The sequence below is a fragment of the Coloeus monedula genome (genome assembly GCF_965178545.1).
Source record: "Coloeus monedula genome assembly, chromosome: 4".
NCBI lineage: Eukaryota > Metazoa > Chordata > Aves > Passeriformes > Corvidae > Coloeus > Coloeus monedula.
In genome coordinates, this window is record NC_138784.1 from 45,478,201 (window position 1) to 45,505,174 (window position 26,974).

The 26,974-nt window shown below is 38.2% G+C and overlaps 2 protein-coding genes across 3 annotated transcripts; one reads left to right on the top strand and one right to left on the bottom strand.

The window, feature by feature from the left end:
• ATP23 (ATP23 metallopeptidase and ATP synthase assembly factor homolog) lies at nt 1-8,166 on the bottom strand (the record flags this gene model as incomplete). The annotated part of the gene is made up of 6 exons (XM_082280883.1): nt 1-2,018; nt 2,971-3,054; nt 6,089-6,226; nt 6,514-6,595; nt 6,699-6,744; nt 7,983-8,166. 6 exons carry the CDS (start codon nt 8,164-8,166, stop codon nt 1,815-1,817), a joined length of 738 nt encoding a protein of 245 aa, XP_082137009.1. The 3' UTR covers nt 1-1,814.
• On the top strand, nt 8,165-26,974 carry RPAP3 (RNA polymerase II associated protein 3; the record flags this gene model as incomplete). Of its 2 annotated transcripts, none has more annotated exons than XM_082280881.1 (17): nt 8,165-8,419; nt 9,847-10,008; nt 10,568-10,708; nt 11,136-11,258; nt 12,445-12,572; nt 13,158-13,279; nt 13,613-13,683; nt 14,694-14,825; nt 16,193-16,320; nt 17,940-18,061; nt 19,501-19,571; nt 19,733-19,849; nt 21,647-21,858; nt 23,017-23,212; nt 23,795-23,892; nt 25,301-25,401; nt 26,486-26,974. In XM_082280881.1, the coding sequence occupies 17 exons, from the start codon at nt 8,165-8,167 to the stop codon at nt 26,575-26,577; spliced, it is 2,271 nt and encodes a 756-aa protein (XP_082137007.1). In that variant the 3' UTR covers nt 26,578-26,974. The 2 variants fall into 2 exon arrangements, with proteins under 2 accessions (XP_082137007.1, XP_082137008.1); XM_082280882.1 differs by having other exon boundaries at nt 9,850-10,008.

Below are 26,974 nucleotides of genomic sequence, written 5' to 3' on the forward strand. Positions count from 1 at the left end.
TTGGTCAAAATACAATATAAATGCAAACACACACACATTCATTAAAGCAGAACTTTGTTTAATGAGGTATAATGGATTATCTGCCAGAATATGTGTCAGAAGTATAAAAAACCCAGCATCATACATCATACTGACTAAAACGGTGACTTGAAGAGCAGTAAAGGTTAAAGGAATATTAACACACACTATTATCCTGTTTTCAAGGTGTCTCTGATCCTCAGGGGATTTTGGAAACTGCAGGTCTACACAGACTACATGGAATATGGGAAGCTTAGAATTCAATATGTAATTTTCTCCGCAGGTATCTAGGTTATTACACCCATTTTTTTCTGTTGAGATATTCAGCCATGAGATTTTTTCAGTCACTGATGAATTATCCAGGAAAATAAGATTATGAAATCACCATTCAAAATTCTGTAAAACTACTGAAAGTACAGTTTTGAGGAACCTTAGTCAAGACCCAACTTCCCCCAGTACAACTGGGATGACTTTCTGAGGGATCTACATTAATGCTTAGCCCCAGAAGTAATAGTGTCTTGTAGGTATGAATTATGCTACACCTGCAAATAAATGCAACCCATGCATAGTCCAACACAAACAGAACTCAGGCACTTCAAGCTTGATCAGCTCTCTCAGGCACTTCTTGTATGTGCTGCTTTGTCCTTTTTGAGGAATGTGTTTAGGTTTGAATCTTCGAAAGGTGTTTGCTGCTGATCAGGAAAAGGCAACACACTGTTGTCATCTTCAGGCATCTTGTTCCTGAGTGACACCTTAGGAGCAAGACCACTGGGCTAGAGACTTATCACATGACTGAATACCTCCCAGGAGCAAATTACAGAATGATGGTCAGATCCAAAGCATTGTAGGCATGTGAAATAAACAGGTGGATTGCAGGAGCCCAAAGCTGCAGTCAAACAAGGGCCCTATTAAAGGCCGCCAAATTCTGGAGGTACTTGGGAGTACCTCCCCATTTCAGCTGTAGCATGTCAGGCACTCAAAATTTGTACATGTGCTGACATTTCCCAACCTGAGCAGTTCAGTGCCTCACTCCTGCTCAAGTCTCACCACAGCCAAATCTCAGTATTGTATTGCCTGAAGAAGTTACATACACTGACAATCCTGTTGTCACAAAATATATTGGGACACAGAGAAGGAGAAGGCAACACTGATCATCATACCCAGTCCTCCACTACCAGAGACAATCAGAACATGAGCAGCAATTCAGGGCATTAAAGGAGTCAAGTCACAAAAGCTTTCCCACTACTAACAAATGTTAGACCACCCAATAATTTCAGGAGGTGCTCGAAAACAAATGTGGCAATTACTAAATTTTGGGTTTAGCCATAGTTATTAAATCTAGACCATGGACCTGCAGTTCAGGTGCCCATCTTTTAAAATACAGTGATGAAGATCATCAAGTTCATGGCTGTGTATCAAAGATAGTGAAAATGTAAAGATTTTATGAAAAGATTTATTCACTGACAACAAAACTTTCAGAAACCAAGTCCTAGTCAGTCAGACCAATCAAAATTAAATGCACATTGAAAGATGCAGATCATTATTTGACAAGTTATTTGGCATACTAAATTATCTTTCCAGAATAACAGGTGAGGAAACACAGTTTTTAGTCTGGTTCATTTACCCCATTTACTCCCACGGAAGTTGGCTCATGAAATAAGTCTAAAAAATTAACTGATACATTTGACAGATTTGCCCTTTCCACCAGCACTGTGGGCATAGACTATGATTCCAGATGTTACAGAACAGTTGGGTATTAATGGAATTTCTCATGTGGTTCCCCCTCCTCTCCCCCCTTACAAATTAGCATTATAGCGATCTCTGTTCTGAAAGTCTCTGTAAGCACGTTTTGCATCTGCTTTGCTGTGTGGGATTCTTCCAAAAGGTTCCAGATCATTGAAGCAGGCATCAAAAACTTCATCCACAGCTTTTTCTGCTGTTTCTTTGCTAACTTTTCGAACAGCCAGAATGGAACGAATTGCTCTGTCTCGTACACAAGTCTAAAGTGAAAAATAAATAAAGAAAAATCTGTCATTATTAGCATAATTTTTTCCAGATTCTGTCAAGTATTAACTCCTATTATAAAGGCAATAATTTTGTATGAAAGAAGAGTCAAACAGTGCCTGTAATAAGTATTAAAGTCAATTTTAGTTTCATCCTGTGTAAACTATGTGCTTTAGTTTTTCCATACACACATAAACCATGAGATAATTGTAAGACATTCCTTAGAACAGGAATTAAAATACAACTTGGCATTTGTTGTAGGTATTAAGTATTTGTAAAACTTGACCTGGGCACAAGAAAAAATATGTCAGAAAGAAACAGACACAAAAACCAGTTAGGATCTTTACAAACTGAAATGCTGTAAAACAAAGGAATGACTTCTCTACTGGCCTTCAATTTGATACTTCTCTTTATGGTAACTTTTTCTTACACAGTTTGTTTACCAAAAGACAAAAAAATATGTAAACATCATCTACAAGCTAACTGCCACTCTAACATCAGCAGCTACTTGGGTCTCCATCTGTAGACTTCATTACTATTTACAAAAATTAATTCCTACAAAACAATGCGGTTATTTAGAAATCTTCTTATTTTGCTTCCTTCAGTTTTCAAAGACTTTTTAAAGATTGTCACCCACTTACAGTGGACAAGGTATTTCCACTACATTTCCTGCAAGCCCTGGTTTTTGTTTGGTTTTATTAGCCATCCACTGTCAGTGGTAATGCTTTAAAACATGACTAAGTATTCAAGAATTTCACTCCAATAAAAATAACAAGGTGGGAACAAAACCCTAAACCAGTCATTAAAGGTTAGTTAAGAGGAAACAGCAAGTCCATGGCATCTATTTCTTTTATAAAGTTTTCAGCTATGAAAGTGCAGGAGCCTGAGACCAAGTAGGTAAAGATGGCTCATAACGAATTATTCTATTTTAGCATCCAGAACCTTTACCTGATGGTGCCCTTTCAATCCAAATTTAAACCTGGCTATTTCATTCATCAATGTACAGTCTCCACTGAGATTAGCAGCTCGAATCTATTCAGAAAAATAAAAAGACATAAGATCAGTGAAACACATGAAAATACAAAGTCAAAAAAGTTGTAGCAAATGCTTTTCTTCAGTATATTTCTGGTGATTGCTGGTGGAGAATATTCCCAAGGCCACTTTAACTCCTTAAATACCTGTTACTACCATACTCTTTACCTCCATCTCAGCCTCAGTGAACTGCAAAGTATTACCACAATCTTCAAGTTTCTCCAGGAACTACATCTCACATATACCTAAAGCTTAAATAAATGAGCAGTAGAGGTTACATGTATGTGTGTATGTATATATATGAACTGCTAGAAGAAAATGGAAAGTAGCATTCTCCACAATCTACATCAGAATCTGTTAGAAGGGCCAGGAAGAAAGGCAGATACCTTTCAAAGACTACAGCTGCAATACTCAGAAGAGCAGTAACGTGCCTGTTTCACAAAAAGCCACATTTAAATGTTTTAGCTTGTTAACTGTCTTGTCCTGTACACTAGGATTTCTTTTGTCTGCTAAATGTTCTATACCCTACATGGTCTGTTAGGAAATGTAATTAAATCCTGATTTCCTATAATTATGTACCAGAGTGAAAATAAATGCATGGAAAATACGAAAAGGTAAGAATTAAAAAGCTGTCAACAAAAAAAGTAAATACCATATAATTAATTAATCAAAAGACATGAAGTGAACAAATAATCCCAACAAGAGCAAGAACATGCACTTAGTTTATATAAAACTTATATAAAAGGAATTTTATGTAATACTTATGTTTGAGGCTTACATGCTTTACTCTGCACTGTGTAAATGCTTAGACAAAAAAAGTAGATGACAGTTAATAATTCAGAATATTGTATAGAGTTTACATGGCAAAATGTTGGCAGTGAGGGGCCTGCCAGGGTGGCTTTTGTGAGACTGGAGAAGCAGCTGTCCCTATGTCAGACAGAGCCAGTTTTAACTGGCTTTAAAGCAGACCCACCACTAGTCAAAGCTGAGCCCATTAGTGGTGCTGGTTGTATCTCTGTGATGACATGTCTAAGAAAGGATAAAAAACACTACAGGGCAGCTGTGAGACAGAGGAGTGATGCCCCACAGACACCAAGACAGTGAGGAAGGAGGGGGAGGAGGTGCTGCAGGCATCAGAGGAGATTCCCTGGCCACCTGTGGGGAACAGCATGGAGACAGAAGTTGTCTCCCTGCAGTCTGTGAAACAACACAGTAGAGCAGATATCTCCACTGCAGACCAAGGAAGACGTCATGACACGAGAGACAAACATGCCCTGAAAAAGCAGCAGCCCACAGATAGCCCATGCAGGAGTAGATTTACTGTCAGGAACTGTGGGCCTTGGGGGACCAGTGCTGGAGCAGTCCATTCCTGAAAGACTCTATGCTGTGGAAAGAACTCAAGTTGGGGCAGGTCTTGAAGAATAGCAGCCCAAGGGAAAGACTCACATTGGAACAGCTCACTAAGGACTGTATCCTGTGGGAAGGGCCTCAAACTGGACCAGGGAAAGAGTGCAAAGATGAAGGAGCAGCAGAGACAAAAGCGTTATGAACCGACCACAGCTCACATTCCCTGGCTCCCTGTGCCACTTGGCAGGTAAAGAGACAGAAGAATCAGAAAAGAAGGAGGGAAGCTGAGCCTGGGAAGAAGGTGAGGTGGTGGAAAGATATTTTTAGTTTTATTTTTCCTACTACTACCACTATCCTACTCTGTCATTAACTGGTAATAAATTAAATTAATCTTATACAAATCAAGTGTAGTTTTGCCATGACAGCAACTGGTGAATGACCTCCATGTCCTTATCTCGACCCAGGAGCTCCTTAATCTTACTTTTGAGTCCTCTCCTACTGAGCAAGGGAAGTCAGAGAATGGCTTGGTGGGTTCCTGGCAGCCATACAGAATGGCTTTACTCATACCAGATAAGGTTACTTCATGAAGTTTTGTCTATAAGAAGGTAGTAAGTGACTGTGGCTCTTTCCCACAGAAAATAAGAATTCAATTTATGAACTAAAATGAATTTTTATGAAATCTGCTTTGGTCAATACTAAACTCATAATTATGCTTATCTCCCATACTGTTTATAGGTGAACCTTGTGCACATCTAAATTCTGGAATCAAATACATTCTCATTAAAAACAAACAAATCAAACAACTCATGACCAAAAACAAACAAGAAAACCACCAAAGACAACATAAAATTTTTATGTATTTTTTAAAAAGTTAAAAAAACCACCTACTTCACACAGTCACAGTGCACAGTAATCAAAAGGATAAGCTTTTCTGTGACCAAATTATATGGATTACGTCAGAAATAAAATAAAAGCATGAGGATTCCTCTTGTGTACTTGACACCTGTGTCACATACACAAGAGAAATCCTTCTCAGCCTGTGCTCTATTTAATTTCACCTCCTAAAGCATTAATTAAGGCCTTTAATACCGCAAATGTCCTTTGAAACCACAGAATCATAGAATGGTTTGGGTTATACAGGGCCTTAAAGATCATCTAGTTCTAATCACCCTGCCACAGGCAGGGACACCTTCCACTAGACCAGGTTACTCAGAACCCCATCCAATGGACATGGATTCATAACCAGTGTACAAGCAGCAATATCACAATTACTCAAAAAATGAATGTTAGAGGAAATGACAAGTTTGTTGTTAATCAAAAAAATCTAAGCAAAAACAAGGTTACTGTACTACTGTGGTAACTACCCAACATACCAAGACTTGCACGGGATAAAAATAATTCTATAAGCATTTGATTGATGTGTGAATGTGTTTTCATTTCTAACTACTGTCTCATTTGTCAATAACCACTTCTTACACTCACAATGATCACATTCTACTTAGTATGACATTAACTTACTAATATTTGTGAAAACTAAGTATTTGTTTTCTAAACAAAATTATTTAGGTTGACCTGACAGAAAGGACAAAATGTATTAACAGAATTAAAACAGACCATATAACACAAAGCAATCCTAAAAACCAGCAGTAATTAATAAAATGACAACATCAGAACCATTTTAACTTACCTCTGAACATGCTAAGTGTTTGACATTTTTAAACCAGTCAACATGTGCACGGCAATGATCAAATGCATGAATTAATTCATGTGTGACCACCCGGTTCATATGGGATTGTTGGCGAATGTTGTTCTGACAGAGAACAATCTGCAGATGAAGAGATATAGGTAGCCTTTTCAGCCAGTTTCAACACCTCCTTTACTTCACAGACACACAGCACACACCACTGACAGCATTTAGGATCTTTAGATTGGTGTTTTTCAACATGAATAGCTTTATGATTCTGAAGTGTACTAGATCCAATAGCAGGGAACATCTTTCATTTATCTCGTTTTCATGATTAACTCAGGTATCAGCATTGGTAGATTTAATCCTAGCAACAAAACACTAAAATAACTGAAGCCCTTTGAAAGGGGACTATGTCCAGCACCCACCTGAGATGTGGCAGCATCAAAACCTCCGCTGACACAGCCATCACAGTTTTCACAAGAAAAGTGTCGGTCATTGAAGACAGTGCTGAAAGGCCCAAACAAAGTTACAGAAAAGAATTTGAAGAACTTCAGTCACTACTTATCACAGTGATGTTACTACACAAAACAAGACAAATTAGTTTACATACCAACCAGATTGCTTCAGAGCCTCAAGGAGAAGTTGAGCATACGGATCTAGAAAAACATTGCTGCAATCAATTTCTCTAGACAAAAGTTTTGAAAATCATCTATAAACAAAATATAAAGACAGTCAAGGAAAAAAACCAAACAAGAAAAGCACTATACATGCAAATTCATACTTTGCAGTATTTAATCCTAATGCAATGCAACTGGCATCTGTTACAGCTCAGACTATGTGAAACAGAATCACAGAATGGTTTGAATTGGAAGGGACCTTAGAGATAATCTAGTCCCAATCACCCTGCCTTGCACAAGACCAGGTTCCTCAGAGTCCCATCTAACCTGGCCTTGGAACACTTCCAGGGATAGGGGAACCACAACTTCTCTGGGCAACTGTCCCAGTGCCTCACCACCTTCACAGTAAACAATTTCTTCTGTTTATCTAACCTAAATTTCCTCTGTTTCAGTTTGAGCCCATTTTACTCCTTGTCCTGTCACTACGATTCCTGATGAGGAGTTCCTCTACGGCTTCCCTGTAGGGCCTCTTCAGATGCTGGAAGGTTGCTATGAGGTTTCCATGCAGCCTTCTCCAGGCTGAACAGCCCCAACTTTCTCAGCCTGTCTTCACAGGGGAGGTGCTCCAGCCCCCTTACCAACTTGGTGGCCCTGCTCTGGACTCACTCCAACAGCTCCATGTCCTTCTTATGTTGGGGGTACTAAAGCTGGATGCAGCACGACAGGTGGGGTCCCGTGAGAGAACAACAGAGGGGGAGAATCACCTCGTTCGACCTGCTGACCACAGTCCTTTTGATGTAGCCCCGGATAAAGAGTCAAAGCTGCTCAGGAATCAAGTCAATCCTGACATTATTTTATTACTAACAGACATAAATAGAGCAGCCTATAGTGCCCACTGTTTGCCGTTAACACAGTCCGAATCAAACAATTAAAAGGGCACGAATGCACAGAAATTGACAAATCATCTTAATTTTTCAGGAAAAAAAAGAAGCAAAGAAGAACCTTCTTATTAAAAAAAAACAACAAACCCCCTCAACCACTTTCGAAATGGTATTTTGCCTCAAGCAAACTCGGCGTGTTCCTAAAGCAGCAGCCGCACGCCCCGCCTGCTCGGGCGCAGCGCGGCCGCCGCGGGGGTGTTGCGGCAGGAGGGCAGGGCCCTCCCGGGACCCGCGGCACAAGGTCACCGCCGCGAGCGGCCGTGGCCGGCCCGGGCTCCGCCTCAGCACCACCGCTGCGCCGGGGCCGGGCCCGCGGGGAGACGGGGAAGCGCCTACTCGTTTCCAGGGTCAGCCTCAGCATCAGCTGGCACTTGTTGTGGAAGGTGAAGAGGCTGCGGACCAGGAAGCTCTGCGGCTTCTTATTCCGGTCCGGGAAAAGCCGGTAGCCGAAATCATCCTCCTTGTCGTCCGTTCCTTTCTTCTCCGCCGACGGCGCCGAGTGAGCCTTCCCTTCCTCCATGCCCGGCCCTGCCGTCCCCCGCCTGCCGGGGGCACACCGGGCCCGGGGCCCGGACCGCTCCAATCGCCAGCTCCGCTCCCGGCACGTGGGCGGGGCCGCGCGCGCAGGCGCTGTCGCCTCCTGCCGCCTGCGCCGCCGCGGGGCCGCCGGGGCGCGGGGCGCGGGGCTGTCCCGGCGCGGGGCCGCGCTGCAGCCTGGGAGCGGGATCGGCAGCGCGGGCGGCGGCGGCGGGAGGAGCCGCGACACGGCGCAGGTGAGGCCGCGGCGGCACGGCACGGCACGGCACGGCACGGCACGGCACGAGCGGGATGTGCAATGCCCGAACCCCGTGGCGGCGCCGTCCCGTAGCCGCATCCCCCATCCCTTGTGGTCCATGGGCGGCTTGGCCGCGCGGGGTGGTGAGGCGAGGGAGAGCTCACCCTGATGGAGTGAAGGCCTCACTTGGAACTTGCGGGCGGTGCAGAGGCGGGTGTTGAGGCTCAAAGGGGCTGTTCTGCCTCGGGGCCTCCTGCGGCACGGCCTCGGGACCCGCTCCAGGGCGGGCCCGTGCTGCCGGCCGGGGCGCCGGCGTGGTGCGGCCGCTCCAAGGGAATCGCTGGAACCAGCAGCCCTCGGGTGTTGGGAGGGCCCAGCACTGAGATGAATAAAAGTGCCCTGAAGGGTGTAAGAGCTGTGCCGCAAGGAGGTTGCTGTCGGTGCGTGGATTCAGGTCGTTGCTAAGTTGTATGCGGCTAGTGGGTAACGGAGCAGGCTGACTTTGTACACTTGAGCAAGATGCTTTAGAATGGCCGAGAACAAACAGCCAGATTTCATGTTAGATTTTCGCATTCATGGCAATACTATTTTAGTATGCGATAGGAAAAAGAAAAGTTCAGCAGATCACAAGGCATTTTATTGCATTTTTTAAGTGTCTTGTTCTAGCTACCTAGAAGTGCTAGGCTGGATGGAATATTTGATTGTGTCCATGCCCAGGTTGCGCGATATTAACAGATTGAATATTACAGAGTTAGGTCCGGGTGGGACAAAAACGGAAGGTGGAAAAAAATATAATTGGAAATTAATTATGAGCTCCTTAATTGGAAATTTGATTAATGCTCTGTATTTCTCAATTCACTGAAAGTTTCTGCTTCCTTTCAAATAGACCTAGTATGTTGCTCAGGGTAAGCATGTCACCATCTATGTATGAACTAGGGAGAAGTACAACTGCTGCAGCAAGGTATCTGCTCAGCTGCTTACTCTTGAGTCTGTAAAAACATTTCTGCTTTGGTAGTATTAGTTCAGTAGTAATGATGCAGAGTGTTTTTCCATCTCTTTGAGACCCTTGTCTGTAATATGGATAGCACGTTGTACCACAGAAATCATTAACTGTGTTTATGTTTAGTGTCTCTACAAATAGCTTCTTTATACTTCCATGAGGCTTGTAACAGATCCTGAAGCTTGCCATCAAGAGGTTATAGTTAGCAACCATTCATAACTTTCTTCGTCTAAGTTTGTATTTAGCTCATCATGAGTTACTTAATCATGATTGTTTTCAAAACATGTTGCTTCATTCTTTCAGATTTTTGTGCTATGAACTGTACAAATAAGGGGGTGTTTCTGAATTGTAATTTTGAAGTAGCTAGCTTCCTTCACTACATACTTTCAGCTTCTTTTTAGAAGGCTTTTTTCCTTGAATTTCAGCAGATTACGATGAGCACACCAAGTAAAGCGATAGAACTGCAGCTGCAAGTGAAGCAAAATGCTGAAGAGCTGCAGGATTTTATGAGAGAATTGGAGAGCTGGGAAAAAGATATTAAAGAAGTGGATTCTGAACTCAGGAAACAGAGTGGGGTCCCAGAAGAGGTAAAGAACTCAAGACCAGTGTCAAGACAGCTATTCATACCGTGATAATTTTCATAATAATTATGTTTTGCTTTAGCTAAATGACATTTGTTGACTTAAAATACCTGAATAGAAGGCACAAACTAATTCACAACATGTCCTTCATCTGAAGTAAACCAGAGATTCCTCTGTAAACTGCACCACCAGCAGAGCTCTGGGGCAGTAGCCTCTGGAAGTGATGAGGCCAGTAAATTTTTTATCGGTTCTGGGTAGATTTATGAGAATATTTCTGTTTGCAACATCAGTATTGCTAATTTACTGCTGACATTTAGTATATTGAAGTTATTCTTCACTGATGCTCTGAAGAGAGTCGTCTTCTAAAACTCAGCTTAGTATCATGCGTGTAATATTTGCTTTTATGTGTTGAAAGATTTATGCTTATTGTTCTTAGTGGTTTTGTAGAGTTCATGAGAACAGCTTGCTGATAGATGGATACTGTCTAGATACAAGTACTGTAGATTCTTCAGTGCAAGTGATTTTCACACATCTGTTTCATAATAAGTTACTTAATTCAATTTAGAATTTGCCACCAATTCGAAACAAAGCTTTTAAGAAAAAGAAGAAAAGCAAAAATAAAGTCCCTTCAAAGATAACCTCTGAGGAAAACAAGAAAAATAAGATCAAATCTTACGATTACGAAGCATGGGGAAAACTTGATGTGGTAAGTCATAATATTTGCTTTGTTACCTGAGTCTTATCCCCACTTGATTCTGTGTTAAATAAGATTTTGTTACAGTGCTGAGAGTTCAGTCCACCAGTCAGTATCTTACTGTGCTGGGTACTGTATGAACATAGGGGAGCTGCCTGCCAAAAAGGTTACATGTTTAATATTTGGAATATTGATAAATACTTGATTTTCTATTGACAGTGCTTTCACTCAGCAAATTGAATTTGAGTTTAAGGGGAAAAAAACCTGTTTTAATAATAGACCTATTAGAAGGTCATAATTATAGTAGAGTATAATATTAATCACAACTGGGAATATTGGAGGACACATTAGTAATTCTCCTAAAATCTTACTTGTATTATTTTGCACTGTTAAATTATAATGAAGACCACAGGGTTTTTTTGTTTTTTTTTGATTCCAGGATAAAATACTTGAAGAACTTGATAAAGAAGATAGTACTCATGATTCTGTATCTCCAGAATCAGACTCTGAAGAAGATGGAATTCATATAGATGCAGAAAAGGCTCTTGCAGAGAAGGAAAAGGTTATAGAATTACAGATGTTTATTATTGGTAGAGTAGCAACTTAAGTGTAGGAGCATTCGCAATTTTCTTTTAAAAGGTCATGCACTGAGACCGCACATCTGGTAGAAGAATTGCTTATTTGGAAGTTTCTTTGTCTGTTTTCCTGCCCATTATTCCAAAATAGAAAATTCTCACTGCAGTTCTATTTCTTCTCATTGTCGGTAGCAACAAGCCTGTCAGATTCTAATTAATGTTTGCTTATGATAATAAATGTATTGGTGATTTTTTGCTTTGATAAAGAGCGAACTGTTTTTTCCCTGAACTCAACATCTGAATGCCCCAAACTAAATCCACAAGAATTTAAAAATAGTCCCTTTGTGAGGCCAGTACATCTGGGAACGATGGGTGAACTTCTTTGCTTTAGTAATGGCAAGTCCATACCAGTTCAGTTTTACTGAATAAGGTAGGATATAGAGAGAGATCTGTCTCAGGCTTCGTTGCTATGAGAAGGAGGCTAAGTTGTGCAGCAGCTTCTGGTTTTTGAAAAACTTCTTTGTTTGTAAGCAATCACCTAACCCATCTGTCAGTCAATACTTGACTTCAGTAGTTTTAGCTTTGGTTTGGGTTTCTGTGGGGTTGTTTGTTTGTTTGTTTGTTTGAAGTTGTCTCTATGGGTGATATTTGTGTTCTGTCCCTGCTGCTAAGGAAATTCCTTGACTTGTAATTGGTAGTCTACACTGAGAAATTGACATATCTTTGGCCATTATTATCTTGGCTGCAGTGAAGTCATTGAGGGTGCATGAGATAAAAGTTGTGTCCCAGAGAAGGGAGAAATGAGAATATTGACTTGGAAAGCAAAGATGCCAAATCAAGTTACTAAAAACTTAAAAAAAAAAAACCCATTCAGTAATTTAAGTACTGATGTATGTGCTTGTTACAGGTTTCTTGAAATGACCTACAGATACTTAAAATCAGTATTTTATAGACCCATGTTATAGAATGTGTCGTGAGAATTATTTAATATGGGACACTTAAAATATATTAGTTAGAAAGTGTAGTTCACGGTAAAGCAGTACTTCATGAGAAATGTTAAACAAAAATATTTAAGCATTCTAAAATACAAATTTCGATTTTTTAGGGTTTTTAATTAGCAGTGTTTCTGCCAATGTACAGTAACTTGCTGAAAAGGCTTTTTTCTATTCACAGGGTAATAACTACTTTAAACAAGGAAATTTTGATGAAGCTATAAAATGCTATACTAGAGGGATGCATTCTGATCCATACAATCCAGTATTGCCCACAAACAGAGCATCAGCTTTTTATAGAATGAAAAAGTAAGACTTCATTGTTAAATCTGTAATATTTTCTTACTTGAAATGCTACCTTCAGATTTTTGGTCTAATTTTAATTCTGGATTTATACATCATGCTGTGTTGCAGTCTGTGTAAGGCTGTTGTTGCAACCTGCCCACCAGTTACAAAGTAAAATAGAAATCACCAGGAGAAGTAATCTGGTAGTCTCCCTCATCAATTTTTCCTCTGCTTGCGCACTAGAAGCTTACCGTCTTCTGTGTTACAGTGTGTAAGACTTGAAGAAAAACGAGGAAGAGAAAGTGAAATTGCCTTCCAGATTCAGTGAGCTCTATTTCTAAGGCTTTAATTTGTTTTGGGTGAAGAAAGGATACAGGGGAGTTGGTTGTTCTTTCTGTGGGAGTAGAGATTCTTGACCACTGTTTTCCTTTCTTCTTTTAATGTATTCTGAATCAAGAAATGTGTAAATACTTGGTTTGTGCCCCTTCTGAAGCATGTGAGATTTCCATGTTCTCAAGAACCTGGAGAGGCTCAAAGTAAGATAAACTACTGAAGTTTTGGGGTTTGTTACCTTGATGTGTCCAAACTACTCATTCATTTTTTTGATAGGTTTTCTGTTGCAGAATCTGACTGCAATTTAGCACTTGCTTTAGATAAAAATTACATAAAGGCTTATGCGAGAAGAGGGGCCGCTCGCTTTGCTTTGAAAAATTTTCAAGGTGCTAAAGAAGGTGGGTCTTATAAAAATTGTTTTCTTAAAATACATAGAAACCTGTGGGATCTGCTTCTTTGATGTAGGAGTTTAATATTCATTTCCTATAAACAAAGCACTGAAATACCATGTTGCATATTCTTTTGGTAAGGTAAAATTCAAGTAGCAAGTCCAAATGATAGATGTAGATGTTAGTTCTAGAATAATTCAGCTTTAACTGTTTTAGAATGTTGCATTCCTTTAAATATCTCAGACTTCTTGGGTAACTACAAAAAAGGGCTATCTCAAAGGAATGCTCTGCTTACTGGTTTGTGCTTCCTACCTGAAACATATTTTTCTGGTCTTCTGATAGATTATGAAAAAGTTTTGGAGCTTGATGCAAACAACTTTGAAGCAAAAAATGAACTGAAGAAAATTGATCAGGTAATAAGACTAATAGGCCCTAGCATAAATTTATATGCCCTGTTCAGTTTATATCTGTGTCAATTTTTGTTTCTAACAAGAACTGATTCAACAAATTCTCATGCACTTTTTCTGGAATCTGAAGTTCACTGAGGTCAAAATCTTTAATGGAGTTTCTTTTGGAGAAACTCGCATATATGCAGACATCAGTGTAATAGTGGAAAACTAAGACTGTATGTGTGCACCATCTGGGATTTTTTGGGTTTTTTGTCGTTGTTTTTTGGTTGGTTTTCTTTGGGTGGTTGGTTAGGTTTTGGTGGCTTGGTTGGTTGGTTTATTTTTTAATTTTCCCCCATTTTCTACCCTCTGTGTAAATGCTTTTTTCAATCAAGCTTAGTATTTTGGTATAAGGAAGCACAGCACGAGAGAACCCCTGTATTCTCTTGGCCATAAAACTACACTGCTACCCTGTTTGTAGTCCCACAGATTGCTATGGTCAACCAAACCAGAAAGCTGTTCTAAGAACAGAACAAAGTACTCTAATATAAGTCCCTTTCATGACAGGGAGGAGAATGTTGATTATGATGACTTTAGTAAATATAAGCACACCTGTCACTACTATATGAATGATTTACGCCTTACAAAACTGTATTTTTGAAAGTGCTTGAAAAATTTGTTTTCAGAATGAAGACACAAAGTCTCCAGTAATTGAAGAAATAAATGATATCTGAATCGGGCTGTATACAAACAGGTTCCATGAGTCATTTCACACTGTGCTTCAGAAGTTACATACTTTCTGTTTACCAAGCATTATTCTGACTTGTAGTCCCTCATAGAAATACATTTTCAAGAAACAATTTTAAATTGTTTTTAAATTGTCTCTTCAATTTGCATTCAATTTGCAACACAGGCACTTCTGTTAAAAAGCTTGGCAGATTTTCTTATCTTAAAAGTTTAAAAATTATTTTCGTTTATGTTCTGAAAATGTTTAAGTGGGGAAATACTTAGGGGAAAAAATTACATCTTCACAGGCTCTGTCATCAAAAGAAAGTTCAGAACAGAAAGAGTTTGAAGATACGATCAGAACAGGATTAACAGACGAAGAGAAGCAGCGCATTGAAGAGCAGCAGCTCAAGCAGAAGGCAATTGCAGAAAAAGATCTGGTAAGTCACAGGTTCTGGTGGAACGGGAGAAACCTAGCAAAGAAAAGGGTTGTGTTGTGCTGTTATGCAAATGTATAAATTAAACCAGATGCTGTCTTGAACTTCATAAATGCAATGTCCTTGATGTTACTTTCATTGTTTCCTATTTTGGGCTCTAGGAAGGTGAGTGGTCCAGTGAGTTCTGTTTGGATTCAGCTGGAGGAATAATTATAAAAGGTAGCTTTTACAGCCCAAATTGTATGTGCTAAATTTCAAATACATGGTAACACAAGTAGAGCTTAAACCGTACTTTACAAAGATCCCATTTCTCCATTATTAAGCATCTTGATGCTTGCTTGTCCAAGTGGAGTTGTGGACTATTTCTTGTTTTGAAACTTCTGATTACATGATGAATAGTAGTTACAAAAAAGGACTTCGGGGTGCAGACAACAATGACAATAAGAATGTATTTCTGGATACGCAGTCTTGACTCACAGTTGGCTTATCAATTTCTCCCTCTCGCCACTCTCAGTAAATAAAATTACCAAACTAAACTAAAATTTTTCTGTTCACTTACCTAGCTATGTAAGTTCTGACTTCTTACCATTATTCAGGTTTGCTGTATTGGTTGTAAGAGGTAATTAGATGAGAATGAAAGTATGCATTAAGGAACAAGAGTTTGAATAGGTCACAGAAGAGAAATTTCAGTGTAATGCAGTACTTCATTGGCAGCAGAGCTGACTCACTGCAGGCTTGTTCCTGATAACATGGATCCTATCAAGTCTGAACTGTGGCCTTTCTTTTATTTGTCAGTCAGTAGAGTAGTAGCAAAGAACATGTGCAGCTTCTAATTAGTGCTGAGAAGCAAAAGGTAATTTTAGTCCCCCAGAAACAAAGAAAAATAATGTAATTTTCTTGTATGGAGCATTAATTAGAAAACAACAACATTTGGACCCAAGTAGTATTTGAGGATAAGTTTTATGGAGCAGGATAAAGATGAATTCGTGCAGTGCAAAAAATCATCTGGAAAGGGAAATTGTAAAGGTTCAGCTTGTGTTTAAATTCAGGAGGTACAGGGTAGGTTATCCTGTACATCAAGCATAAAGTTAAATAACAAGTTGTAGACTTACAAGTCTGCATTTGAACTATGCATGTAGCAAAGATTTTTTTATCCTTGAAGTATTAGAAAATATTAAGATTCTTTCTGTGTTCTGCCTCCAAACTTAGATAGGAAGAAATACGCCATAACTGTCTGCCCTGATGTGGGTGGTCTGTGCAATTCATCTTTGTAATGTTGTGACCCTCTCTGCTAAAAAGGATAAGAGAAAGTTCATTGTACTAGATGTTCTCAATGCTGTTTTATTTTTTTTTTGACCTAAATATTCCAGGGTAATGGTTATTTCAAAGAAGGAAAGTACGAGGCTGCAATAGAATGTTACACCCGTGGTATCGCAGCAGATGGCACCAATGCACTATTGCCAGCTAACAGAGCCATGGCCTACCTAAAGATTGAGAAGTAAGTGGAATTGCATATGCTGTATCGTTTGTTTGTTGTAAATCAGAAGGAAAAATGATCCAGTAGATTTTCACTCAAGTTGAGTTATTGTCACTCCTTCTAATTTTTGTTAGAATTCAGTATAGAGTAAATCATGTTGAAAGCAGTAAAGGGGAGAGAACAAATCTGTATGTGTGATCTTGAAATGCAATTTGTGGGAAACAAGTTCTGAGGGAATAAAATAGCACCAGTATTAAATAATGGTTTCTGAAGTTGGATTTTTGTTCTTTTATGTGCAAAATTCAGGTATTCACCTTTGTGAAAGGAACTGCCCAGAGCTTCGTCTTTGACTATAAAACCCAGTCAGCTACTAAACGCAGTCAGCACTGTAAAAAGAAGTGGATTATAACTTCTGACTTTAGAGGGAATGAATATAAGCTTTTTCTGGAAATTGTTACCTTTTAAAATATTTTTTTAGCTTCACTGATGGAGGTGCATATGTGTTGCTTCTTTATTTTTATTTAAGTTTTATCCAAATAACCCAGAAACTGTAGGGAAATTAATGCTTTCTGGCAAATTATCTAAGTTCTATACAGCCGTTTTTTAGGTGTGAACTTCTTTTGACTCTGTGATGTTGTGGTATTTTAAAACTTGTAAGCTGGTAGCATGAGAAGCAGAGAGCAGAGGCTTATGTTGGTCATCTGTTTTCACATGACGTGGCTGAGTATCAGTAGAGACAGATCTGAAATGAGGATCTGTAATTAGGATAAGATAGGTGGCCTGGATAGTATTTCTGACACAACACTTGCAATTTAAAGGACATCATAATGCAAATAATCTTCTGTGAGATTCAGTGAAAGTGATACTTTAATTGAATGACCAAGCAAGAAAATTGATTCTCTATGATAAATCTTGTATCATGGGTCTTTACATTTCAAAGAGGAGAAAACATAAAATGCAACAAAAGCCCATTGGTATTCTTAGAAGCTGCTAGTACTGATGAGAACCGCAAATAAAAATTAATTTGCATAAATTTAATGATATTTTGAAAGTGGAGGAATGAATGAAAATACTTTTAATAAACATATAGTGGAATCGTGATCTAATGTAACTTAATATAAATGGGATGAGGAAATTTAATCTTAAAATGAAGCAAATGACATTAATGCAAGGATATACTGAATTCTCATTCTGAAATAATTAAGGACAAGTTACAGAATTCCAAATGTAGAGAAATTTATTCTCATACTTCTCCTTTCTTGTATGTTTTCTTTGTAATGGTGTTTCTGGTTTTCAGAAGTACAAAGCCATGGTACTGACTTTGTTGAATTTTTAAAGTGGACTCTGCTCTGACAAGTTTTAAGTGGGTTTTATTTTGCAGAGGATGTGAATTTTTTGTGTTCCTAAAAAGAGTCAACACTTTTCTATGAGATGCCAAAATATACAGCTGAAATTTCAAGGTGCTGAGAAATCATATTTTATGGGAGTTTTTTATTTCACATTTTCCCTCAGTGATGTTTTTATGTATGTAGGTAATGAAGATCTACCTTTATATTTTAATTGGTTTGGGTAGCTCTGTCTTTTCGGTTGAAACTGCCTCTTGAAACTGATTATTAATTTTGTACTACACTTTTGCTGAGGTACAAAGAGGCAGAAGATGACTGCACACAAGCTCTGCTCTTAGATGCTTCCTATTCTAAAGCTTTTGCCAGAAGAGGAGCTGCCAGAGTTGCTCTTGGAAAGCTAAAGGAAGCTATTCAAGGTATGACTTTGAATTGGCCTAAATGTGGTAGGTAAGAGATCATTATAAGGACATCCTGATCTTCTGATTTGAGATTATCAGTGCAAAGGTTAAAAATTAAGGGATTTCTGTTGGATTTCGCTCAATGGGTATAAAAACTTGGGTGTTGGTACCCACATAATGGGAAGACAGTTTTGTGTGAAATTACAGCTGTTACTATGTATGGTAAGCAGTAAGAAATAGTTTGAAAATTTTGTTTAAAAAGTCAGTCATAATATAGGTGTTAGAACGACTTATAAGTAGGCAGTGAGGCAGATTGAGAGCTGGCTGAACAACAAATCCCAGAGGGTCTTAATGACGCAGGGTCTAGTTGGAGGCCTGTCACTAGTGGTATCCCCCAAGGTTCAATACTGGGCCCAGTATTGTTTAACTTGTTCATCAGTGACTTGGTGCAGATCCTTCCTCAGCAAGTTCACTGATGACACAAAGCTGGAAGGAGTGGCCCATGCCCCAGGTGGCTGTGAGCCTTCCAGAAGGACCTTGACAGATTGGAGCGATGGACAAAAAAGACCCTTCTGAAATTCAAAAAGTAAATGCACAGTCCTGCACCTGGGGAAGAATAACCCCTGCAGCAGCACAGGTTGGGGGTTGACCTGCTGGGAAGCAGCTCTGTGTAAAGGACCTGGGGGTCCTGGTGGACAGCAAGCTGTCCATGAGCCAGCAGTGTGACTTTGTGTCCAAGGAGGCCAATGGAATCCTGGGGTGCATTTGGAAGAGCACTGCCAGCAGATGGAGGGAGGTGATCCTGCCCCTCTACTCAGCCCTGGGGAGGCCACATCTGGAGTGCTGTGCCCAGTTCTGGGTTACTCAGCACAAGTGAGACATGGAGCTCCTGGAGTGGGTCCCACAGAGGGTGACAAAGATGATTAAGGAACTGGAGTGTCTCTCTTATGAGGAAAGGCTGAGAGAGCTGTGCCTGTTCAGTCTTGAGATGACTGAGGGGTGACCTCATCAATGTCTACGAGTATCTGAAGGGAAGGTGTCAGAAGGAGGGAGCCAGGCTCTTCTTGGTGGTTCCAAGCAATGGGACAAGAGGCAATGGGCAGAAACTGATGCACAGGGAGTTCCACTGAATATGAGGAAGAACTTCTTTACTGTGCAGGTGACCATGCACTGAAACAGATTACTCTGACAGGTTGTGGAGTTTCCCTCGCTGGAGATATTTAAGAACTGTCTGGGTGCAGTCCTGTGCAACACACTCCTGCTTGAGCAGGGAGGTTGGACCAGATGACCCACTGGTGGTCCTTTCCAATGCGGTCCCTTTCAACCCTGCCCATTTTGTCACTTACCTGCCTTTAATTATTTTTAGATCCATGAAAGGAAAATAGAAGGTTTAGAAATCTGCCACATGTACATTGTAACTTGAAATACCTACAGTTTATGTGTTGTTTTTCACTCAGATTTTGAAGCTGTTCTGAAGCTGGAACCTGGAAATAAACAAGCAATAAACGAACTCACTAAAATAAGGAATGTATGTATGCTTGTTTGGGTATAGTGGGGTTTTGTTTGTTTGGGAGTTTGTTTAAGGCTATAGTATTAGAAGGTTTTTATTCTTTATTACATTTTTTTTAACATACCTTGTATTTATTCATCAAACACCTGATGTTTTGGACAACTTGACATTTTTTTCAGGAATTATCTGCGAAAGAACAGCAGACTCAACAAGAATATCCTGCAGTATTGATAAAAGAAACGGAAATTAAAAATATAGTGAAATTGATTGATAATCCATTACAGATTAAATCAACAGTAAGTTGTTACATGAACTGCTTTCTGTAATGATGGGAGAAGAAGTAGAGCTTAAAGTTAAAATCTGTTTTCTGTATTTATAGACTAACTGCTGATAGATAGCCTTGCCTGTGGAAAGCCAAAAATGTATAGATTTACTCTTTTGATATTTTTCAAGGACATATACACACATGGAAATGCTGAAGTTCATAGCAGTGGGGGTGTAAGCATTCAGCCTGCAGTACCACCCTCAGCAAACGTAGTGCATGCATACATTTATAACGTGGAATAGGCAGGCAGCCCCACAGCACTGTCTTGTGTCTGTAGGTAACATTGCAGTTGAGAGTAAATGGGAGAGAGTTGAATCTCTGTGTTTGATTGAGAAGTTCTGGGTAAAGTTTCCTTCATTTCTTCTGCTATTTACAGTTTTTACAGCAGCCATAGTGGTTATAAAACATTGCCTACTTGTGTCATATGCTGCTGTCACCTAGGGCTGCTTCTCAAAGAGTTCTGAGCATACATTTTCATCCATGTAAACTGTAGGACAGCTGGCATTGATTTTCAATAAGCAATATATTTGGACTATGAATTATCAGTGTTTATAGTCAGATGAATCAGCTATAGATGAAAAACTGGAATACCAGGTTTCTTTATGTATTACGCTTCCTCTTTTAGTACATTTAATCTTTATATATTCAGCGATGAGTTGTGTAAATACAAAGTGTGCTCATACTTAGTATGTGTATGCACTCATGCTATTTGAAAACCTTTGTTTATCTTCATCAATAATATAATTCAGATGGATAGTTTTAGTAGAAAATGTGTGGTTATTTTTATCCTTTGGGAGGGGGGAGTATTATAGCCTTTCTATAGCTAGATACAATATTTCTTTAAACCTAAATTAATTTATTGTGAAGTAGATGAAATACTTCAATAATAGACAATTATATTTATTAAGTGTTCACTTTGACTGCTAGATTAAGTGAAGATGCTAGGTTGGTTGTATTCCTCTTGTTATTCTGTTAAGGTAGAATAAGTATAGGTGAAACATCTGTGCTTTTAGTACTGCCATTTCCTAGAAGTCTAAATTGTTGAGTATGTTTAATCATGTTCATTCACATCTGTATTTCTAGAGCAATATACACTGTGTTCATGCTCAGGAAATTAAGTTCCAAAGTAAGAAGTGATGAGGGGTTTTTTTGTAAGACCTGTGAAGGTGGCACTAGGTGATGGTCAAAAATAATGGGGATCGTGCAGAGATTAAACAAGCTGAAGCATTTTAGCATGAGGTGGAATCAATTACCTTAGTATATATGTAATGTGGTCAATCAGAAGGGTTGAGTTACAAATATTTATTACATCAAAATTTTAAGTTTTGAAATTTTTTTTAAGTTTTGAAATTTTAAAATTTTAAGCCAAGGCCTATGTTGCTATGATTTTTTTTTTTTTTTTTTTATAAAGCTTGACCCCATAATGGGACAAAGTATATCATAGATCTTGCCTATTCAGCCTTAGTGGGAAAAAAGTATGCATTTTTAATTATTACTGGGAAAACAGATGGCATATTGAGATCCTCTAGGGTAAGGATATACTGGTTTATGAGTACAAAGCAATAAAATTATCATATCAGGCTTCATGTAGAATTTTATGGTTTCCTGATTTTGCCATTTGCCTTTGTTCAGAGTGTCTTCTCTGTGCACCACTACAGAGGTAACTGGTTATCATAAGATTCTTTTAAGTTACACAGCGCTCTGTCTGGGGTCTGTATAACCACTTACGTTGAGTCCACACATGACATGGGGTCTGTGCTCTGTTCAGAAGCCATTGCGAAGAATAGATATTGAAGAAGTTGATGATGATACATCAGATGATGACTTGCCCAGCACTACTTCTTTAGTCAGTAACTGGAGGAATTCAGTGAGTATTGAAACAACAGAGACTCTAGATCAGGATGATCTCTTGACTACAGTTGATACTCCAAAAGCAAAGCACTTGAAAATAGAAGAAATCAGTGATACGTCACCATTACAGTAAGTATAATAATTCTGATCCCCTTTTAAAAAGGTAAATGTAGTTAAAATGTAATCTTCATTTCCAGATGTCTGCATTTGGTGAGGTATTGAAGATACTTTGGAGAATCTGAATTAAAAAGGAAATGTTGAAAGAAACTGCAGTTCTTGCACATTGCCTCTTTGACCATGTAGTGGTTGAGACAAATATGATCTATTTAGTTTCAGATGGAAAACTCAGTCTTGCATTGCAAATATAAAGAAATTCATAATATTTTCCTGTATGCTATACTCATTCTTGCTTGGGCACTCCATCTTCCCTAGCTGTGACTTTTATTTGTATTGTTTTAGAATAGATTTTGAACAGAGTTCAAGCATTCTTTGTACCCCAGTTGTGTGAGAGAAGAGGAGCAGATCAGTGTCACCACCCTTTCCTCTGCTGAGGCAGGTGGTAGATGTGCTTGGTTTTTAAGTTAGGCAAATTAGGCAAACTCAAGTCTGTCTTGCTGAAACTAGGCTGAAGTACAGAAGCTTTATCTTCGCTCAGTGTTAGAACTGTACTTGTTGTCCACTGGTTTGACACTGCCTTGTTCTGTTAATAGTAAATACTTTTTAAGGAATCTTGATCAAAGAATTTCTTTGAAAAACACTGGCTCCACCCACCTTTTCTAGCTCAGTTAGATGGATTTACTGTGAAGTGTTGAAGAAAAAAGTATGTTCTTAGCCATTTCTTAATTTCTAAAAAATAAATGGACTTAAATAACAAATTATGGGACAAATATACATTATACTGCTGTCAGTGTTGAAACTAGTTTATCCATGTGACATTGTTTATTGTTTTCCATTATGAAATTCCAGAAAATGTGATTTTTTTTTCCTTGCAGTTATATATGGGAGAAACCTACTATGAAATGCATTTATTTCCAGAAACAAAGTAGACAGAGGCTGAGTAAATTTAAGTATTTACAGATGTGGCTTTTTAGAAAAGGTGAATCGAATATAAAGCTTGTATAATTTGAAGGGATTTTTAAAATACCGGCTTAAGCTAAAACACATTATTTAAAAAAAAAAAAAAATCAGTATTTTAGCTTTTAATGAATAGAAAGATCTTCAAGTAGGTCTCACTGTAGGATTTCCTTAAAAGTTTATTTGATTATGTGTTTGAAAATACCTTTGCAGGCTGCCTGTAAATGTGAAAGGAGTTTCATCAACATTGCATCCATCTTCTCCTGCAAGCAAACAGAGAGAAAAAGAAATCAGAATGTCATTTATGTCTGCTTCTCCAGTTCCTCCCATTCCTGCAAATTCTTTCCAGCTGGAATCTGACTTCAGGAAGTTGAAAGACTGCCCAGAAAATATGTACTTGTACCTGAAGGTTTGAAACAAAGAATATTAACAGTATTTGGACAGTTTTTTTCAGCATCAGTTGAAGAAACAGTACACTTAGGTGGAAGGGATAGCTGTGTTTAGAGTGTCTTAAGTGTACAATAGTCCCTTTTTTAAATTGTCTTCACATAACACTAAGTAGTCTGATGTGCTTGAAGTACAGTCTCAGCATTTTTTTTTTCAAATACAGGCCCTTGTTCTTTAAAGACTTAAATACATTAAAAACTCTATTAAATTCTGATTTTTCAAATGAGTGCTTCTGGGGTAATTAGACATAATGACATTTTTAAACTAAGCAAATGCTTGAAACACATCAATCTACTTAATGTGTACTTTTGCTTACATATATTTTGAAAAAAAATCACTTTGAATTCTTTTAAGAGAAGTTAGAAATTACCATCACCAAAAAACCCCAAACAAACAAGCAAAAATTGTTTTGTGTAATTTCAAATTTGGTTTTTTTGCTTGCATGCACTCCAGCATTGTCCATGACATTCTAAAAATGCACATGTAATTCTCATTACTCACTTGTATTTTTTTGTCTAAAAAACCCTTTTTAATTTTTCCATAGCAAATAGAGCCCTCACTTTATGCAAAGCTGTTTCAGAAATCCTTAGATCCAGACTTGTTTAACCAGATCCTGAAAATTCTACATGACTTCTACATTGAGTAAGTTTAACTCCTCCTTTGTTTTACATTACTTATTTATTGCTGTTCTGAAGGGTTTGGGGTTCTTTTGGTGCGGGGAGGGGTTGGTATTTTGTTATGTGTTTGGGGTTTTTTTAATGTTCTCTCTAGTCCCAACCTCAGGCCTACAAAATGATTTTCAGCACGCAGGATTAGATGAGCATAATGAAATCATTGGAATTACTCAATAGTTTCTTCTTAAGAAGTGAAACTCATCTTGAAACATTAGGTAGAAAAGAAGTGAAAAAATACTTTTTCTAAGGGTTGTTGAACTGTGCTCTGCTAAAGAGCATCAGAAACTAGCATTAGACTGTATGAAATAACTTTTGTTCATATTACTGTGTGTATATTCTGTAAGCACATACAATTGCACATTGTCCTGTATTTTAACTTCCTAAAGCTGAGAAATTTAGAGGGTTTTGGTTTTATGCCACACTTACTGTGATGCATTCAGATTTAGTTATCTGCTAGCATTTTACAGTTGCCTGTGGCAAATGTGTTTTGGAGACAGGTTCTGATAAGACAGGACCTGGCAAATTATTTTTGAAATTTCTGTCCATGCTATCATTTGAGTCCTAAAGTTAATTTTGTTTGTCAGAGGCAGTGTACTGCTTTTCTTAATTACACTGTCTGAGAAGCACACACTCTATGTTTTTCGGTGTTGTTTTATGGAGAAGAGCAAGCATGAATCAATGTTTGCCTTTCCCTTGGTTTCCTTGAAAAATAAGATATCCATCATATGGGTGAAAAATGCTGTCTTAGAGATACAGTCCTGCATTTGATGATGCAACATAAAAAGGCTAGGAAGTTGAAATCTTTTGCTGTAAGGTAAAAGTCCTGTCTCCCTCCAAAAGAAATGCAAAGTTATGAAAGAAAAATACTATTTGTTAGTATTTGTGAGACAGGCAGTGCCTGTTTACTCTTCGCCAGAAAAATGTAAAATGAACACAATCTAGGAATTTTCTGTATGGACGAAAATTAAGGCAGCTGTAATTGGCTCAGCTTTTTGATGAGCTTCCTATGGCCACAGGTACTGCTTCCTTTCACACTACCTGATACATATAAAAATGGTGATGTTATGGCCAGGTGTAAGCATTAAATCATGTAGTAGGTATGCTGTACATGACCAGCAGTCAGTTTGTGTCAGTCTAGGTTTTTGTATTTCTTCACTCTTGCTCTGTAGAACAATAATACCTACATAAAGGTTTCTGGGTATTGACTTTTTTCTTTGTGAATGGACAAATGAACAGGAAAGACAAAGATAGGGAATATGAAAGACAAGGAAATTCTATTGGTCCTTTAATTTCTTGTTCCTGAATTCTTTAATATTGCTTGCAGCTACTGAATCTAATCACCAGTAGTTATTTTTATATTTTGTTATAATCTTCAGGAAAGAGGAGCCATCGCTCATCCTTGAAATCCTCCGGAGGCTCTCTGAATTAAAAAGATTTGATATGGCAGTAATGTTTATGTCAGGTTCAGAAAAAAAAAGTAAGTAATTTGGTAGTAAACTTACTTTGTGATACTGTAGAATCTAGCAAAAAATATATAAAACTTAGTGCTATTCTTGTTTATTCCATGTAATAATCACTTTAGTTGTCTAGCGTTTTATTGGTTTAGAAGTTAATATGAATGTCATGTTATTTTTCCTAATCCTTTGATTCCTTATTTATTGTTTAGACTAGAAAACTAGAGCTGAATCCTCTTATTTTAATCAGAATTACCACTGCATTTTATTCTGATAAAATAAGCTTTGCCAGCATGTCAGTTTGTAGCTGGTAATGTTACAAATTTATGAATTTGTATGAAATTCTACATCTGAGATCCAAGGTATCCAGATTATACAGTTTCCACAATTTACAACTATTTCTTGACAAATCCTGACTTTTCTGTTGGCAAAAGAATGCAGACATCTCTAAAGCACTCAGCCTGGTTGTCTGTTCTGTTCCAGAGGCATCACTCACATTAGTTTGCAATTTGTGTTGACCTTGGCTCAAATTCATCGTTTATAAAAGTGGGTTTTGTCTCAAATATTTTCTTTATTTAGCACACCAGAGAGACTATGTAATAGTGAGGCATAAGCAAAACATTTCTCTGCAACCATGTAAATTTAAATTTACTATCTACAGCTGAGTTTCACTAAAAACCATAATACTTAAAAGTTTTTGAAATGTGAATCTCCTTAAAATAAAATTACTTACTGAAGTGCAGTGCCTCTTGTAAAGGCATGAATGCTGTTTGTCTGATGTAAGCTTTATCTGCCATCTGGTATTAACTTCTGTCTTCTGCATGTAGTGGCATAGTGTCAAGATAGTAAACAAATTAAAAGCTGTTTGTGGCCTGGATTATACACATGTTGAAGGAAGTGTTGTTAAGCATCTCTTGGGCATTGAAACAAAGTGAGAGTTTTGCTTTGCTACTTTTGTTCATCCTCCAAGTAGTTCTAAAATTGAATTTGTATTTCAGCTGTATAATCCGTACACCCCTTACTCTCACCAAGGAAAGAATTGGATTAATTTACCTTAAGAGTGTGAATCACAAAAATAACAGTTCATGTTGGGACTTTCTGTTTCAGTTACACAGGTATTATTCAATCATGTGACCCACATGGGATTAAAAGATGCTTCTGTTGACGAATTGGAGAAGAAATATGGCATTTTCTCTTAGCAAGATGGCCGACGTAAATGTCTGGATTTGCACTTTTTTCATGTGGAAATCAGCTAAGAAGGCTATAAAGACTGAAATTTTGTTGCTTTTTATAAATAATGAAACTCTTAAACTTGGGTTAGCCAAATGGCAAGTACCTGAAGAGATCATTATTTAGTTCTGCAATACATTTGTTTTCCAGTACCTGAAAAAATACGGATCTGCATTTTCTTCTGTGGAATCTGTTTGCCTGAAAAACAGTTGGGCAGATTGGCATTCAGGATTTGGACTGTAGATAGAGATCTTTATTAAAAGGAAAAAAATATTTGTAAACATGTCTTTGGTAAGAATCAAATGCTGTATATTAGAATTATGCATGGGGTTTTTATTTTAGAAAATAAACTGAATGTTTAATTGA